General features: G+C 33.0%; 1 protein-coding gene across 2 annotated transcripts in view; it reads right to left on the reverse strand.

The window, feature by feature from the left end:
• Nucleotides 1-1,789: 1,789 nt before the first annotated feature.
• The window catches only part of LOC118199715 (DNA damage-regulated autophagy modulator protein 1-like), a 51,735-nt gene continuing 35,121 nt past the window's right edge, over nt 1,790-18,403 (reverse strand). Inside the window, exons 5-7 of one of the 2 annotated variants that reach the window (XM_085809273.1) lie at nt 15,337-15,514; nt 8,073-8,158; nt 1,790-3,137 (exon numbers count right to left, since the gene is read on the reverse strand). In XM_085809273.1, coding sequence (XP_085665399.1) covers nt 2,937-3,137; nt 8,073-8,158; nt 15,337-15,514 — 465 coding nt within the window. In that variant the 3' untranslated portion in view covers nt 1,790-2,936. Of the gene's footprint in view, nt 3,138-8,072; nt 8,159-9,828; nt 9,915-15,336; nt 15,515-18,403 lie in introns of both variants that reach the window. The other variant, XM_085809272.1, reaches the window with a different exon arrangement.

Genomic DNA, 18,403 nt, shown 5'->3' on the forward strand with positions numbered 1-18,403 from the left:
AGGAGGTGCTACAGCTACCTTCTTGCTGGCATATTTCATATCAAAATTGTTCTAATTTGTTTTAAGTAAATAAGTTTTTCAGTTATGTGATTTACGTTAAACAAAAACAGCTGATATTTTTTCCAGAAATATAAAATGTGTAGTTTTTTGGCCATGCAATAACATATTATATAGATCATGCAATAAGTTGTTAGGTACGTGTGTTAATTTTCATAGACCTTTCTTTGTTTCTTTTAAAGTTTCTTCTTTAAAAACTGTATGCTCTTTAAACTTTGGAGGTCAGTATATTTCTATAAAATCAAACGTTGAGCAATAGACAACTATCGAGAGAAAAAACAGTAAATTAATAGAAATGCCTGACGTAAAGGAAGTTTCAGAACTCAAATCGCTCTGAGATAATAATCTAAATTTGACTTTAAGTAGTGAATGTTAAGGCAGGAAAATGCCGTTTTCATCTGAAAGTTATATAATTCTGCTTTATCTTGTTTTATGACGAAGTATCTTGGCAACTGATTTGTTACACGTTTTTATAATTCTTTACTACATTTTGTATTGCTTTTAGGATGATTCTGCTTACTGCATTTTCAGTATGTTTAACCTGAAGAAAATATATGCATTAAAAACAACCTTTAGTCACTTTACGAGGTAAAACTGAGCAGAAATTAGATTTAGAATATAAATTTGCCGTATCGTTTTAAATCTTTATCCGTACAGAAAATGGCACACGGTATAGAATGTCATATGTTGCTTGAATTACTTAGATTTGGAATCATAATATAATTGAATATTTTTATTTAAAAAATATTTTACTTATTTTCTGCCTCTAGAAATGCATCGGGCTTCTCTTTTTCTTTAAAAACCAAAGGTATAGTTTTTCCAGTTATCAGCAACTTGATTCAAACAGGCATAAATTACTTACGGGGAAAAAAGAAACTAAGTGAGAGTAGCATATGCACCCAGAATTTGGAATGGTAACTCATATTTTTAAGAGAAAAGCATCTTTTTCCACCTTATTTTTCCTTAAATGTGCTTTCTTAACCCTTTATATATTTCTGCATTTGAAAGAGGAAAAAAATAGCTATTTCTGACTACAACTGACTCTTGGAATTACGGGGGGAATTAGGGATGCCAGAATACAGCAAATTCTGAATTAACTTTTGGCTTCCAAAAAATTTACTGATTATTGCCACTTCTTGTCCAGAAGTCTTAAATCGCTATCACATATCCCTCTGTTTCAGAAAACCAACCTATTCCAAATAAGATTTTATGGAAAGAAAGACGCGGGATATTTTGTTGGGAAAGGCTTTAGGAGAAAATTACTGCCGATTGTTCGCATTTCAATCAGTCAGCTGACTGAATCGAAACTCCATCATCCTATTAATTATAGAGTACCTGTTTTCCTTTGCATGGTAATTCTAGGGATCCACAGTGGGTCAGTGGATGCGGCTATATTTTATGATGTGACAAAACGAAATAATTTCACGAAAGAATTGTCCTTTCCAAAATATTTTCATAAATGATACCAGTTTAAGTATAAAATAAACAGAGACTTAGCATACACGTTCCATGTTACTTATATTATATGCTTTTTCAATAAACTAAACTAGAAAAAAGACTATTACTTTCAGAAAGGGAAGGAAGAGAAAATTTATCCAAAATTCCGAACTATATCGTTATCTTAGTTTAGGCTGATTAGTTATGAAGAGGGAGTCTCCTTCCGTTTACCTTTTAGAATATTAAACGTTATTGATGTTACACGCGTTATCAGCACTAAAAATAAAAAATGAAATTATAAAGGTAAAAAAATAATTTTTATTTACAGGTACAATAATTTATGCAATGATAACAATGTAACTGCAGCATGGTTGTTTTATGATAGCAAGGTAAATGTAGTCTCAGTGACCTTGCTTATATACTGGTGAACATTAGTTTTAAAACTTATATACTAATGAATATTCGTTGTAAAAATTTTATGGCGTACAGCTTTGCATTCATATTCATGACAAACTCATGAAAACATTTTTGTATCAAACTACTGTTCATTTAAAGCAATTTAACTCTTTTTTTCAGAGTTTCTTTCATTCTTAGCAGCAATGCCATCATAACCAGAAACAGCTCGTAATTGTGTTATTCGTAACTTTAAATAATACAATAATGCCGTTATCGTATTATTTAAGGTTTGTAGTGTTACACTAGGTTAGAGGGAAAATCTCAACAACGCAGGAGATCTATGCTCATTTTCTGAATGAATGAAATTTCAGGCAAAAATGACCATTGAAATACAGCGTTTCAAGCAGATGCTCACAACATTTTAACAGTACTAGCAACAGCAGGATTTGCCTGTGAATTATTACAGGAGCACAGTAGTACATACTGTAGTTAATTTTAAGCAAATATAATTTACTTTATGGGGTATTTTTTTTCTTTTTACATTTCTGTCATTCCCAATAACGCCATTAAAATCTGAAATTATTTCTCTGCTTACATCTTAGTAAATTTAACCTTTTGCGACAGATTAGTATTACTTATTATTTGGTAGTAAGTTATATAATAAATTAACATATGCATACATTTTATGCATTCATGATAGAAATAATTTAAACATTTTTAAGCTTCTAGATTACATACTAAATCTACTAATTTTTTGATATTGCTATAAATCTGGCAACGATTTTTCAAAGCACATATATTGAAAAATTATGTAAGCTGCGCAAGTCAAATACGCGTATTTCAATGGTCAACTATATTTTGCTTGCTTACTAATTATATTGATTTACATAGTTACATTTCAGTCATGAACAAATTCTAAGTAGGCTTGGAATTTATTTTAAATATTCTTAGGAGGAGCATAATGATTTCTTTCAAAAATTTTGATTGTCTGAATATGTATAAAGGTGCTGAAGGTCATAAAATATTTTACTGTTCACGAGATTTTTTTACGTCACAATTGGAGTACGTTCACTTGCCACTACGATATTTCCTTCATGAGGCTCTTCATCAAAATGGTTAACAAGCAGCTGTACCCTTAAGTGGATAAAAACTTTTCCAAACTCTCGAATGAATGTAAAGTAATAAGCCAAAAAGAAAATCGCCATCAGCCATTCTGCTACTGAACTCGCAACTAGTAGACCGAAACCCTGAAAAATAAAATAACATTCATCAGTTATATTAAATTACTCCAAAGGAAAAAGCAAACTAGTAAAATTAAAAATTGTAAAATTTTAGTTATGTAAATTAAATGCATTCTCCTATTCAATGCATTTCTGAAAACTAGATGCCTGCCTTCCATTCTTCGACATTCCAGTCGAGTGGAGTTAATTTAATTTCAAATATGCTACAGTGTATTGTAAGCCTTCTTCAGTTTTTTTCCTTCCCATACTAAATCTTGCCATTTTGCTAAGTAAAAGTCCTCTTTTTTTCATTCTTTTTATTTTGAAGTCTAGAGCAAGAACTCCCTTTTAAAGAACAGTTGCAAAGACAGAGGTTTTCTAAGAGTTGAATGGTTTTAGATACCGTCGTTTTTTCACTGTGCGAGGAACATAAGTATATACATGTAGATTCTTCATGAACTCTTTGATCAGTTTGATCTTTCAACATATCACAAGACAAAGACATGTTTTTTCACAACAAAGGATCATGATACTATGATACTGAATCCATTCTTTCTTTCTACTAATTACAAAATTGAGCATATTGCACAGTTTAACTTTCGCGTCATCATATCTGTTTCTAATGATATTCGCGGAACGAAGATGAGACATTCCAGATAACTGTTCCTACGATATTTGTAGCATTATTTGCCAGGGTAGGTTAGTATAAATTTCTAAACTGTGCAAATCTTGAAGTTTTTCATGTACCAGTTTTACTTATTTTTTTACTTTTATCTGAGATCCAGAGCTTAATTTTCTAAAATTAAAAATGCCTGAGCTGTGTAGAAAAAAGTACAAAGGCATATAAATAAAATAATAATTAATAAAGCAACAAATAATGGAAAATTAAAATTACATGTAAAGAAATACTAATAAATTATGTAAATAAAAATATTGGCAAATTAAGTTAAGTTAATGAAAATGATAAATTTTTGGTAATATTGCTAATTAATTATGCAACCAAATACCGGAGCCCATCTTATTGGAGTTTTGGCTAGAATTATGATTTCACTCACAGACTAAAAGATATTGGAGCCGGGCTTCGGCTTATTTTAAACTCTGCCGATATCCCGTGCGGACTCACCAACTTTTCCATTTAAATATCTGAAAAGATGAGATTCAGTGGGTACTAGCTAGAGAACTCCTGAATTTATTCTGCAAGTATCATATCAACTTTGGTGCGCAAGATACATCCTGATTAATTTCTAACACACCATATGGCTCCTTTTCTTCCCACTGATATACATACATTTATACAAGCTATAGCGTCTCGTGTTCTTCGAAAGCATAAACTAACAAGGCACTAGAAGACGGCATGAGGATTTATCTTCAAGTTTTAAGTATGACAAAGTTCAGAGAAGGGTGAAAAAAACACCAGAGAAGGGTTATTAACTCAATATAATCACAGATGGCACCGCCTCGAGCCTTTTTCAGTTAAGCCAACACTTTTGGTTTAATTCAAAAACTTAACGAACTTAAAATTAAATGAAGTAAGTTTAACTTAAGGGGGCTCATACACCTTAAACCCCTTATGATCTTCGAATATGTGACTGTTGCAAGAATTGGGATATTTTATTTATTTTAAAAGCAATTATTTCCAACTTTTTACAGATATATAGCTGCTTTGGTAACTAGAAAGTTTTTGTTGCCACAAATAGTTTTGTAATTTAATCCGCTTTGTGACAAAGCAATTTTTCGTTATGTTTCCAGCTTGCGCGCATGATATTTTAAAAATGGTTAATTGTACATACTTGAAATTTGATGGAATTCTTTATATGGGCATTCTTTTCTAACTGAACCAAAAAATCTGATGAATATTTAAATATTAAAAATTTTTATGCAGAAAAACATTACAGAATTTTTTAATAAAATACATTTTTTAAACGCAACTCCAAATAAAATAAAAATTTTACATGAAATTCTTAGAATTTTTGGTTCCAGTAGTTTCCAAATGTTATAAAAGCAATATATTAAATATGGAATTAAATTATGCAACAGAGAGTTTTAAACTGTTCGCGTAAAGTGTAAACATGACGAAAACTTTTGTCACAAAGCGGAATAAATTATAAAAATATTTGCGGCAACACAAACTTTCTGATTACTATTTCAGAAAGCAGCTATATTATGTACTGAGCTGTAAAATGTTGGAAGTAATTGCTTTTAAAAATAAATAAGTTATCCCAATTCTTGCAACAGTCACATATTCGAAGATCTTATGGGTTTTAAGGTGTATGAGTCTCCTTAACGGCTTACAGGATAATTTAACTAGTCGGCGTAAACAAGGTTAATGGCTAGAAGCCCTCATCGCCACAGAATCCAATCGCTAGTAAATCAAGATAGCAACGTGGTCTTCAGGCATAAACGCTCTGAAATCACCTTCCAGAACCTTCACTTAAATATTACTTCCTTCTACCTCACTTGAATACACGCGCGCTAGCTTCTTACCATTCTGGCAAGAAAGCGTAGGTTGAAAACGAAAATAAAAGGAAAGTTGCTTTTAAATGAAAATAAACTGTTACATACATTAAATGAATGCCCAGAAAGCTATTAAAGCGTTGAAAACCGAATCCTCTAGCGCAGATAAAAAATTCATCTGCACAAGTTATAAAATCAGCAACTCTTTATTAATGTAAGAAAAGCCTGCTCATTTTAAGCATGAAGAACAAAGTTCACTAATTTCAGAAAGTAAAGGTAAATCACCAAGGATAACTGCTAATAATGCTTACATATAACAGCTTAACTCAGACCTGCGGACAGAATATCAAAACACCCCCTTTTTAAGTACCTATATACTATAAACTGTTCAAGCAGACTGAAATGTCTCGGCTTCGGATTGCTAGAGGAAAGGGGGTATAATTTATATCTGAGAAAGACAGTACCGACAAAGTGGAGAGCTCGGAGCATAGATCATTTTTCGTAATAAAAGTAAAAAGGACTGTTTGAAATCTTTAACCTACAGCAGGATTTCAGCAATGATAAGCATTGTGTTTAAAACAAAATTTTCCCTGTATGCATGTGAAACTTATATATTTTTTAAATTTCACCTTATTTTAATGTTTGACTTGCAAAATTTCTAACTTTGATATATCTGTATATAATGAGTTTTCCCTTTTTATTATGCTCTTTATTCAAAAAATAATTTATGCCTACACGTTATTTTACTTGACAGATATTTTCTAGTTCTGATTTTGAAGTCTGTAACATATTTATGTGGTCTGCGAATTTTTTTTACCTACCCTCTTTACTCTTGCAATATTTGCCATCTGGTCTAAAATTGAGTTCATCTTCTTTCTGGGTGTACATACAGAATTGAAAATTAATAAATAAACCGCTGTCTCTTTAAGTTGCAGAGTACATGAAACTTGGAAGTTGAAGGTGTTTCGGTCATGGAATGGTCGGCAATGTTTCTAAAACCAGATGGAAATGCCCAAAATCACAATTTATATGCTTTCTTTTAGGAAAATTCATTGGGCATAACAAACCCTTTTCTATTAGCCAAAGTTTAAAACTTGCTTAAATTAATCTGTCTCCATCTTCCTCACAACAGTTTCTTTCACTGTCTGTGCATTAATCCCAAAATTTTTATTATGTTTGGAATATTCAAGGAAATCTTTTAGCTGAATTTCCTGTCCATTTCTCAGTTTGGCATTCACTTCAGAGAGAATACGATGATTTGAATTGTCTTTTCATCCGCATAAATCAAAAATAAAACTCCAGTTGAAAGCCCACATAAATTTGGCGGCAAGTGAAAAATATGATTTTGTAGCGAATGACAAAGTATTCATCGAATAGATAATTAATAGTGTGTATAATAAAGTCAGAGAATAATTTGTCTGTGAGTCTCCCTAATCAAAGACGAACAAAGGCTTTAGATATATCGAGAAAGAATTCGACAGATGATTTCTTGCTTTGATGCCTTTGAGAGATGTAATCTTTCAGTCTGAGCATTTGGTGAGCATTTGAGTGCTTGTGTCTAAAGCGTTATTGGTCTGTGGTAAGACGATTAGTATTTGCATCTGCATATCTGTGTATTCTGTGAAGTGCAACTGCTTTTGGAATTTTTTTTTTAATTCAACCAGCAAACTCACAAGTCGGAAGAAAGTATAATCATCAGGAGATTTACCCGTCTTGTAACTCAATGCGACTACTGTTGCGTCCCACAGGCATAAGAAATGATTTAGTTTAAGCACACGATTTATGAGATCAATATCTCTATAAAACCGTAACTATCCTCATACTCTTGTTAATTTTATTGCTCGTGTTGCTTATATCAAGGGTTTTTCACTGTTTTTCTCTTTTCGATATAAATCAGAACCTCATAAGGGTTATGTTGTTTGCAGTTGTTTTTGAAAAGTTGTTGTGTAAAAGTATGGGAAGCAATGGGTATGCTGTTTGTGAGTTTATGATGTTGTTTATGCAAAAACGAGAAATATAATGGTTAGCTAAGGTTTCAGACTTCTCAATTTCAATGTACGCAGTCTCGTTTGGGTCATTCCGTTTCTTCATTTCAGGGTCATTCCGCTCCTTCATTTCAAAGGTCGTCTCAGAACCAAAGTTACGTTAACTATTGTAACCTGAGACATGAATTTCTTCTTCATTCAGAATGAACTGCAAAAGTCGACCTCAGATGTTGACTTCACAAGAGCGTTAAATACACATTTTTACGCAGATTTCCTAAGGACATTCCGGTAAATGTACAAGAGTTGGCATCGGTGAATTAAGGCATCGATACCAACTCTTGTTCACTTACTGTATGTATCTACTTTGAAAGGGATCGAGACTCAATTTCAATAATTGAACTAAACGTTTCATCTATCTGTCCGCTTTCTTCTGAATCAATCTAATATATTAGAATTTATACCCTACAGAATACACAGATGTTTTGCCTAAAAATGTATGATTCTTAATAAGGCTACGTTTTACCTTATCCTGGGGTGTCTTGCTACCAGTCCAGTGTAAATGAGGCCCTGAGTTCCATGCTGTTATAGCATATGGTCCTATCGCCAAAACTAACAGCTTATTAAGGAAAACTAAGGGTTCGTAAATGAAATTTTCTGAAGACTGTTCGATATTTGAATCATAAATTACCAATTCGTAAAATCCTGCGTTATTTTTAGAAATTAATGGTTTTGAAGAAAAGGGAATTAATTTATTGAACTCCTTTTGGTAAAAAATATGTGAAACTTCTGATCATGCAAAGACTTTGAAAGGAGAGAGTTTGTAAATAAAATTTTCCAGATTGAATCTACAATGGGCTTAAATCACTAGTTTAAAAGCAGTTTAGGATAATTTTTACTTGATTTATCTTGTAATATAAATAATCAATTGCTAAACAGCTGCTATTTTTTAATAGTTGAAGAGTCTATGTTTTATCGGGTTCACCATTGTAGTGTACTAGGCCATAACACATGTTCATTATGCTGGAAGAGAATTAATTCATTTAATAAAATAATAAGTAGTCATCATCACAACATAACAACTTTTACATTTAAGAAGCAAAAACAATGTATAAGAATGCGTGTGTCTGCACGCGAATACGAGCAGAGCTACCTTGCTCACTGCCATACAGATACGGTAACAGTTACATACATACAGTTTCTTTACAGTTAAAGTTACAGCTTTGCGTATATTTCTCTGAACTGGGAGCATGATAAATTTTCAATGCTTTAGCCGGAATTCGAACTTCGGACCATCCGTCTGTTAGCAAGAACTTTCAATTATACTACAGTAACATGTGTTAAGAAAGGTGAAAAACTTCTTACATTCTCGCCCGCTTAAAGAACGAATAGTGAGAAGGGGAACTAGTCACCATGGTTCGGTGGTGATGTCTTATCACCCAACACATTTTTTGTTTGGGGACCACTTGCAGAGTAATTATGTTTTCTCGGAGCAGGAAATATAAAGAATTAGAGACACTCTCCCTGGAACTGCAGACATCCCGAGTGCTAGTTGGACGTGCTTCCAAATGCACTACGAGGGCACTCGGCAAGAAAAGGAAAAAATTCCTGGAATTTGAACTCGGGTCGAACTACCAGTGTTCAGTGTCTTTAATGCTCGGCAGTTGGTGAGTATTTAGAAATTCGTGCATGATTTCATTCTAGCAATACATCACTGTTAAAACTTATTCAGTAAAACAGTAAGCTTTTCGGAAAATCCAGCGTTTGTTGCAGTTATTCAAATTTCACTTTAATGTACACGACCTTCCTTCAAATATTAGCGCTTAATGACTGTGGATAAATTTACAGTAATATTCTAAACAGAAACGTATTCAGGTAACGAGAGGTAAATTCAGAATAAGGACATTAGAAGACAGCTTAGAATAATGAGGTTTTTTCAACAAGTGACGATTTGAGGAGATGATGAAATGGGAGGCATTTCATCAATAGGATTTAGTGATGAGTGTGAAGGGAGATGATGAGTGATGAATCAGTGCGGTTTTGAGCCAGGAAATAAAATGCGAAAAGATGAAGCAGGCAATCACCTGCTTTCCCATGCACTTTATGAAAGGAACTGACTCACATTTGCTTTACACAAACAAGAAAGCCCATGGAGCAAGCCCTTTCATCCGCGGGGAACGAATGCTAGCCGAAGTCCTAGTGATCCTCGGCTTCAGCCATTCGATCACAGCTGGACTTCTGTAAATGTGAAAAAATATTCTATGAAAGAATAATTGCTTTACCTTGTCATAAGGCATTTTTGATCCCGTCCAATGATCATGGCTGCCAGAGCTCCAGTTTTGAAATCCAAATGGCAATAATATTGTCACTAGTTTATCGATGAAAGAAAAATGTAATTCCCGAAATATTCTTTTATTTCATAAATAGTTTCATAAACTTTCTAAATTAAAAAAATATGTATATTCTTTTAAAAATTCTGTGAAAAATTCTTGAAGTGAGTCTGATCATTTTAAGAACAGGGATAACAAACTACATAGTAAATATTTCTGCTTCCAAAACTCCTTATTATGCATGAAACTGTGCATTATTTCCACTCTCTGCAACTATGCCGCAGCTTTCTGTTAGATTAGGTAATGAACATACAGCCTGATTTCCCTACCTAAAAAGTGCTTTCGTATCTTTACTTAAAATCCAATAAATCTTTTTGAAAGTTATTGATAAAAGAAATGAAAAATTATACATTAAGTTTCACTTTCAATAACAGCTGATATCGTGAAATATCATATAATTTTATTGATTATCAACTAGTTTCATTTAGTTATACCTGCTTTCTCATTTCTACTGTCCGACTTCAGTTGCTTCAGAGGATTTAAACTTTAGTAATACGATATTTGTTACACATTTTGTGTTGTTTGATATAGACAGTTAAGGGATCCTGAGCATTGTTTCATTCTTACTTAGTTCGCGATTTCGGCCATCCTTCGGGTTCTTAGAAGTAGAAGTGGTAAGTTGGAAATGACATTTTATTAGCCTTCAACTGCAGATTTTGACAAGACTATTATTTCAGCTTTAGGCAAATTTAAGTTAGTTTGCATGGAATAGCGCAAGTACTTCATTTTGTCTCCTGCAAACAGCAATGGTTATGTTATGTAGTATATATATATATAATATTGTGTTAAACCTCTCATACACGGTTACAATTTTTATATTGTAGAGGAATTGCCTTGCTTTTATTACAATTTACTAATTAATCTAGATTAAGTTTATATATATATATATATATATAGAGAGAGAGAGAGAGAGAGAGAGAGAGTAAATATATAAATACTTAATAATAAATAAATAATAACATTTCTAAGGAATTAAATTTTAATAAATTTCCTATTACAATAGTTTCTCTCTTCATTTCCTACAGGATAATCGATATTAATATTTAAACAGTATGTGTATATATATATATATCCTTGCAATCTCACACTGGCTCTGGAAAACCTCAAGATAAATATCGATTATTTCTCTAAAACAGTTATTCTAGTCGATACCAAAGCAGCTATCCATGCTGTAGTTATAAATCATGACACAAATACCCAGATTATCTCAGAAATAAAACAAACTGAATTTTCTTTATAAACAGAACAAAACAATCGTTTTTCAATGGATCCCTTCACATGTAGATATCGACGGTAACGAAAAGGCAGATTCACTGGCCAAGAGGGGAACACATGAGACACAAGACAACAAACCACTTCCTCCAGAGTTGCTTAAAAAGCATATTTTTGGTAAATTAATGGATACCCTTAAATCTGACCAGGTAACAAAATCAACAGGCAAATCCTGGGCTAACATTCAAGACACATGGAAAAAGTTTTCAAAAACCCAGTAAAGAGGCAGTGGCAAACTTCAGACTGTAAACAGGCCAAGATTGTATGGTACATCATCTTTATAAAATTGGCAGTCTTCCATCTACTGTATGCCAAATTTGCAGTTCGGACATTATGAATGCTGATCATCTTCTTATATGCCCAGAACTAAATAAAGAGTCTCAGAAACGTGGTGATATAAGTAAACTATAGTGGAATGGCCTTAGCTTTCATGAACTCCTTCTAAAGACTACATCCCTTATGTTCCTTTCCTTGCTGTTTAAATTTTTAACTTTTTACTTTTGTTCCCATGTTCATTTATTCTGATTCCTACTTTAAATGCTTGTTCTTTTGTATATATATATTACTGGCAATGTATGGAGGCCAGCATTCTACATAAGCCAAATGACAAATCGGCGAAGTATGAAATACATCTCCGAACCGTTTCCGTCCAAAACATTGAAAAAGCTTTTTACTGTGCATTTTTGTACTATTTTAAAAACAAAACTCAAGATCTTTCAGAATTGTATTTTTGTCAATTTATTATCATTTACTTTTATTTAGAAATTACATTTTTATGATATCTTTAAATTAGATTTTTAAGTATTTCCTACTTTATGCAAACGATTTGATTATCTGGACTGAAAATCCCCCCCCCAAAAAAAAAAGCTATATTACAATCTGAAACTTCTTTAAATCAGGCTCTAAATAGGTTAAGCGATTGGTTTCATGTTAATAATATGGAAGCAAATGTAAAAAAAGAAAACTGTATATCAAACATTTTCCCTCACACACCAACCGACCAAACTGGATTTATTTCACCAAATCCTCCCTGTTCTTTAGACCAAGCACTTCTCTTATTTGAGTGTCCTTTTTGACCGTAAACTGACATGGAAGGAGTACGTTACAATTATTTTGGAAAGACTTACTAACAGACTTACTTTATTGAAAAGAATTGTTGGCTCCAAATGAGGATGCTGCAGAACAATCCTTGACCTGACCTATAATTGCTATATTTTGCCACTTATTACTTGCCGTTCCGAACCTTTGGTGGTGGCAGCTAAGCAAGTTACTGATACCTTAGAAAAATTCCATTTCCAAGCCCTTCGTCTCATCACGGAAGCTGTTAAGACAACTCCGATTGATGCGCTTTTAATATCTACTCAACATGTGAGTATTAAATCAGTAATCGAAGACAAGCACTAATTTTATGGGAAAAGATCGCAAGCCTACCAGATTGTTTTCCCCAATGGAACAGCCATTTGTAATCATCTTCATGGAGCCTTAAAACCCAGTATGGGTTTCTTCAGAGAGTTTTTGGTATGAAAGAACAACTAGGATTGAACTGGGAGATGGAAAATCTCATCAAGTCACAATGTCCAGTTGAAGGAGGGAAGTGCATGGTTACAAACCTATCAAGTGAGGTTTTTAAGAAAGATACAAATAACTTAATTCCAAATGATGTAACCTTGCAGACTATCCATGAATTATACCCAGATAATGAGCGTCTGGATGTGTTTACAGACGGCTCCATGTTGAATGAAGACGGCTCCATGCTCCATGTTGAAACGTATTAATGCTGGCGTCTTTTGCAGGCTCTTTTTATCTTACACTCCTGTCGGAAGGTTCGAAATAGCCTTTGACGGGGAGATCTCTGCAGTTAAAATCGCCTTGTCACAGCTCGAATGCCAATCTGAAAATTTTTCAAGGGTTATTATACTATCAGATTCTAGGGCTGCCCTTCTGACCATAGCTTCATTCGAAGCTCCCGTTTCACCTGATATTTTAAATAGTCACCTGACCCTTAACGATTTAGTCGAAAACCATAAAAAGGTTTCCTTGCAATGGGTACCAGCACACTGTGGATTCCAGGGTAATGAAATAGCTGACTCCCTGGCAAAGAAGGCAACCAAAATTGCTCAAATAACAGATAAACCAATTCCTTTTTGTACCGCCAAACGATTAATTAGAAAATCTTTTAGACAGGACTATTGGAAAAATATCAAAGAGACAAATAAAGACAAGAAATGGATTGAGGAAATCATTAATATCCCTCTATGGCCAAGGAACAGACGTGTCGTCACTTTTCGCCTCGCTACTGGCTATGATTACCTCTCCAAATATCTATATCGTATAAAAATACTGCTTAATCATCTTTGCCAATTGTGCAACATTCGAGTGAAAAATGTCCGCGAACCATTTGAGTCACTGCTCTGCGCTAGGCTCGGGACACTTGTGGGAGAAATACTGGAGAGCTCGGGCGCAAGATTACTTACTGTAGTTTTAGTTTTATTATCCGTTTCTTTTGTTTGTATTTCTGACTACAGTTGTTTCTAATCTGCCATTGGAAATAAAAAAAATAATGTTAAAATTTCAACAGAATTTAGAGGGTAGAAGAAAACTTGCTTAGGAAGCCTAAGATAAGGGTAAGTAAGTAAGAGTGAGTAGTTAATGGATTTTTGTTTATGTAATATCTAGAACCCTGAAAGATTAAAGGAAAGTGTAAGAATGTACAAAATTGAAACATTTTGAATTGTTTCTACTAACAACATTTTTTTTTTTTTTTTAAAAATGCTGAAACTAAAGCTGTGGCTTCGATATAAAAACTGGTTAGGGGAAACCACAGGCAAAATCGAAAAACATAACCCTGAATATTTACATTACGTTTTGGACATTAACAATATCAGAAGCTTTGAAGGATATATATTCTCGTTGCTTAACTTAAGTACTATGTTTTGGATCAGAAATATTTCTGAAGGTTTTGTTTTTTCCGGTTTTTTAACATGAATTAGAAATATCTGAAATATATCTAAAAGATAAACATTTGTTTCAAGTCTGTTCCCAGCTGAGCAAGAGCTTAAGGTACTTGCTAACCAGTAAATTAAAACCTCGTGCTGCTACCAATAAATACCTGTCGAAGTCTATTTTATAGAAGAGAATACTCAGGCTTACTGGGATAATTATACTTAACAGAAACATGCAGATTAAGTAAGAAAAATACAAAGACTCTCACTTACAAGATTTTTTCCTTAGTCTAACACATGCAATATTTTTATGATTGACGTCTAACAAAGACACTGACGTATTACAAATGAAACTGTATAAAACATAAAAAGAAGAAACTGTTTTTTTATCGCAAAGTAGGTTGACAATAAGCATGTGAAGCTTCATGTATTTATGCTCTGCACTGAATTTCATATTAATCCCATGTTAATATTTCACTTCACTTGTGAGCTTTAAAATCTGTTAACCACTCGAGCTCTTAAAACAGTTATCATATTCTTACGTTAACCCATTTAAACTAAGCTCTGGTCCAATTAGTTTGTAGATAATATGTTAATTAATCAGTTGTTATCATTTTGGCCTTTACTATAATTTCTCCTTTCCGTGTTCCTCACCAGAATGCAAAATCGCGTCTTGCTGTTGGTATTCCATGCCAGCTCTGATTAAAAGTAATATTCCGGTTTCAATATTCTCGCTAGCCAATAAGCCAGCTTATTCTGTTGCATGTGCAGTCTTGCTATAGGTTATCAACTTTTAAATTTAATTGTCTGTCATAGTTGAGTTAAATAACTACAAGTGGTGGTTTCGTCTGTATCACAAGTTGTGCTTTAATATTCAATTTAAAATTAAAATAAAAAGTATATTTCAAGCTTTCTTCGGTACTTTGCGAGTATTTAAGGCCTAGGAATAACTCGTTATCTGTCTATTAGGGTCTGCAGGACTTTAATTATAGTTCCATTTATTGTTGTTAAAAATGATAAAAAATTAAAATTCCTTCACACTGAAAAAGTTGGGTATAAATTAACTGGGTTTTGTAGTCTTAAGCTCCTGTAACACATAAATAGTTTTACAAATAAATAATAGATATATAAAGATAATTAAAAAATTATTTTTTATAGAAAAAACAATTTTTTCAGAAAAGGATACTTGTAATGAGAGATAAGGCACTCAGAATTGTTATAACTAATCTAATATAGCAAATAGTTCTTCCATTGTAATAAGGAGACATTTTGAAGCTCAGCGATGTCTGTAATGCGGCATAGATAACGCCTCCGATGAACAAAACGTTTGCACCTACACCATGCACAGCTCCTATGCTAGTCATCTATAACAAAATAAATAAAATGCATACATAGAACCATTATGCAGCTTTCTGCATAATGGTTCTATGTATGCATTTATTAAACAAAAATATTATATTAATATTATATAAGTAAACAAATATTATAAGTAAACAAAATAATATATATATACTTTTGTTACTGCCAGTTAATATTTATAATTATATATAAAATATTATAAGTAAACAAAAATATTATATTTGAATATTCAGATGTTATGAAAATGCTAAATATTGTGCATTTGTTGCAGCTTAACTAGCTTTCCAGTTTTCCCTGTTAATGAAAACATTTCTTGTGACTCTTCATATTTAAACTACACACAGTATTTTAGCAGTTAAGCTAATCCGACAGCAATTAAAACCGCTGTCAAATAGTTTGTAAAACATTTTATTCGACAGAATACTACTCGATGAAGCTCTCCATAGATTTAATTCGAAACTGCTTGTGGTGAAATATTCATCTTCGTTAAAACGCAATCACACAGGGTGATTCGACCGGAGTTGAATTTACAAAACTACAATGGAAGAAAGTGTTAGGAAGAAAAAATAAGAGTGGGACTGCTTTTATTATGCTAAGTTATGTAACACCTTGAATAATTACTCATGTTTAGAAACAAAATTGCTACGCCTTTGATTTCGGACGATTATCAAATTGAAGCTCCTGTCGCATCAAGCACAGAGCTTTATCGTTGGCTTTTAAGTAAAAACAAATAGTAGTATTTCCCAAACTGGCTTGAAGAATAACTAAGCTGCATGTCACAGTAATGAACTACACGGAAGCTCGTAAAAAGTAAAATTGTCTAATTAAAGTTGGAAACATTATCTTGATCGAGAGCGAAGAGATTAACATATGAGGTAAGAACTGTAAGAACCTCAGAGGGAATAAGGGGAGCATATACCATCAAGGGAGATCAGAGCAGTTTCGATAGCTCTTCCTGGGCATGATATCTGACATCTTGAGATAATGAATCATGAACAAATCCTTCCGAGAGGTCTTTGATTAAGTTTTCATTTTGTACTCATAAAATTACATTGGAATAGCTCCCTTTAAAGTGAAAAAGATCTTTCGCTTTTTATTAAAGTATCCTGTATCAAACCTGTGGAAGCTGTTGTAACCTGAAGTAAGAGAGCTAAATACTTAGTTATTTTACATTTTTTAGCAATATAAATATCTAAAAATCTAGGACTTTGTTGTCTGAATGCACTGAATGCTGTCTGAATCTAAGTACATGTCCGATAATCCGGCATCCGGTAGTTTGCGATAATCCGACTCAGACATCCGCGACTTGAGTACTGCCCGAAAAGTCAATTAGAAGCACTATTCAGGAATACACTGTTCTTCCAGATTTGTTTCTCCAGAGCCATTTCTGTTAGTCATCCTTAGCTTATCGTGTAACCGTATTAAACATAATTTTAGAAAGTATAAGTTTCCTAAGGACTTAACTTCTTAGCATTCCATGGGGAACTAAGTACTCCTCACTGTATGTCTAAATGGTCCCTGAATTCGTATCAAACAGTTTTTCGATTCTCTAGATTTATCTTAAGGTTTGAAGGTTGAGCTATAAGTGCAAATACAGGAATTCTTTGAGCAAAATTTATTAAATTATGACCGAATTGTGAAGGATTCATCTCATATAAATGCAGTGTTTGCTACTGCTATTGAGTGGAAGCATGTGAAGAGCATACCTTTACAAAAAATTTAACGAATATTGTTGTCGGACGTTAGGAAGCAAACTTATTTTGAAAAAAGCGAAAATAGAGATCCTGCTATTACCACTTTCTCTGAAATGCTGAATACAATTCAGTGCTCTGAATTTTATAGACGAACGTCAGTAACAGAAGTATATATATATACTTTTGTTACTGCCGGTTTGCAATAAAAAAGATTAATGCATAATTAGATGTTTTAGCAATCCCATACACAAAATTTCAGTGTTCTCGGGCTGCGTATAGACGTCACGAAAAAGTCCATTCTGAATGCATTTTACAATTCGTTTTGGAAACCATGAATCCTATATTCTGTCTGTGCGTACAGTCGTCACTCAAAATAGTCAAAATGGATTCGGGAAAAGTCAAAATGGATATTTCCATTGAAATCTGAAAACCGAAATTTTTCGCAGTTGCAATTGCAATTGCAATGTTTCCTTTACTTCATACAAGGAAGTAAAAAATTAAAAAACTTAATGTTCACGAACTTTTGCGGAGGCATGTATAAATTGACCCTTGGTGAAGCATGGGTTTACTTATATGCCTGCAACAAAAAAAAAAAAAAAAGGTCTTTTTATCATCAAACACGAAGAGAAAAATAACTGTACACATCTGGTCCCGTCAATGTTAAGGAAGTTTCAGTAAGGAGTTATAACTATTGCAGGATTCTTTTATAGTAGAAAATTAAAAGTAAGAAGAGCGGTAATAAATATTTAAATCAACTCAACGTATAATCAAGAAAAAGATTTCCGTTCGATATTTGCAGAGGAAATTTCATTTCTTTATCCCAATGACTTTCTAAGAGTGAAACTTCATCAAGACAAAGCAAACAAGTCATACTTCGAAACGTGCCACTACATTCCTTAAGAAAGGAAAGACTGATATGATACAGGTATTGCATATATACATTTTCAATGTATTCTTGCGAAGTTCTGACGCTTCAACCTGTGGACTATAGGTCTCTTGAAAAGAGCTTTTTCTGAGCGCAAACCCACCACGATTAATGGATGCTAGAAAATGGTGGAAGAAGTATTGAAATCAATAGCCCTGAAAATTGTGCGAAAAGCCCTTGCATAATGAACATCACAATGCAGACTTCTAGAAAAAAGGCTATCAGATCGAAACATTTTAAAAAATACTCTTTGCATTTTAATCATTTTAATTAAT

Source organism: Stegodyphus dumicola, chromosome X2 (genome assembly GCF_044657685.1).
Source record: "Stegodyphus dumicola isolate Sdum_Otavi_A_Nest chromosome X2, ASM4465768v1".
In the NCBI taxonomy this organism is placed as follows: Eukaryota; Metazoa; Arthropoda; class Arachnida; order Araneae; family Eresidae; genus Stegodyphus; species Stegodyphus dumicola.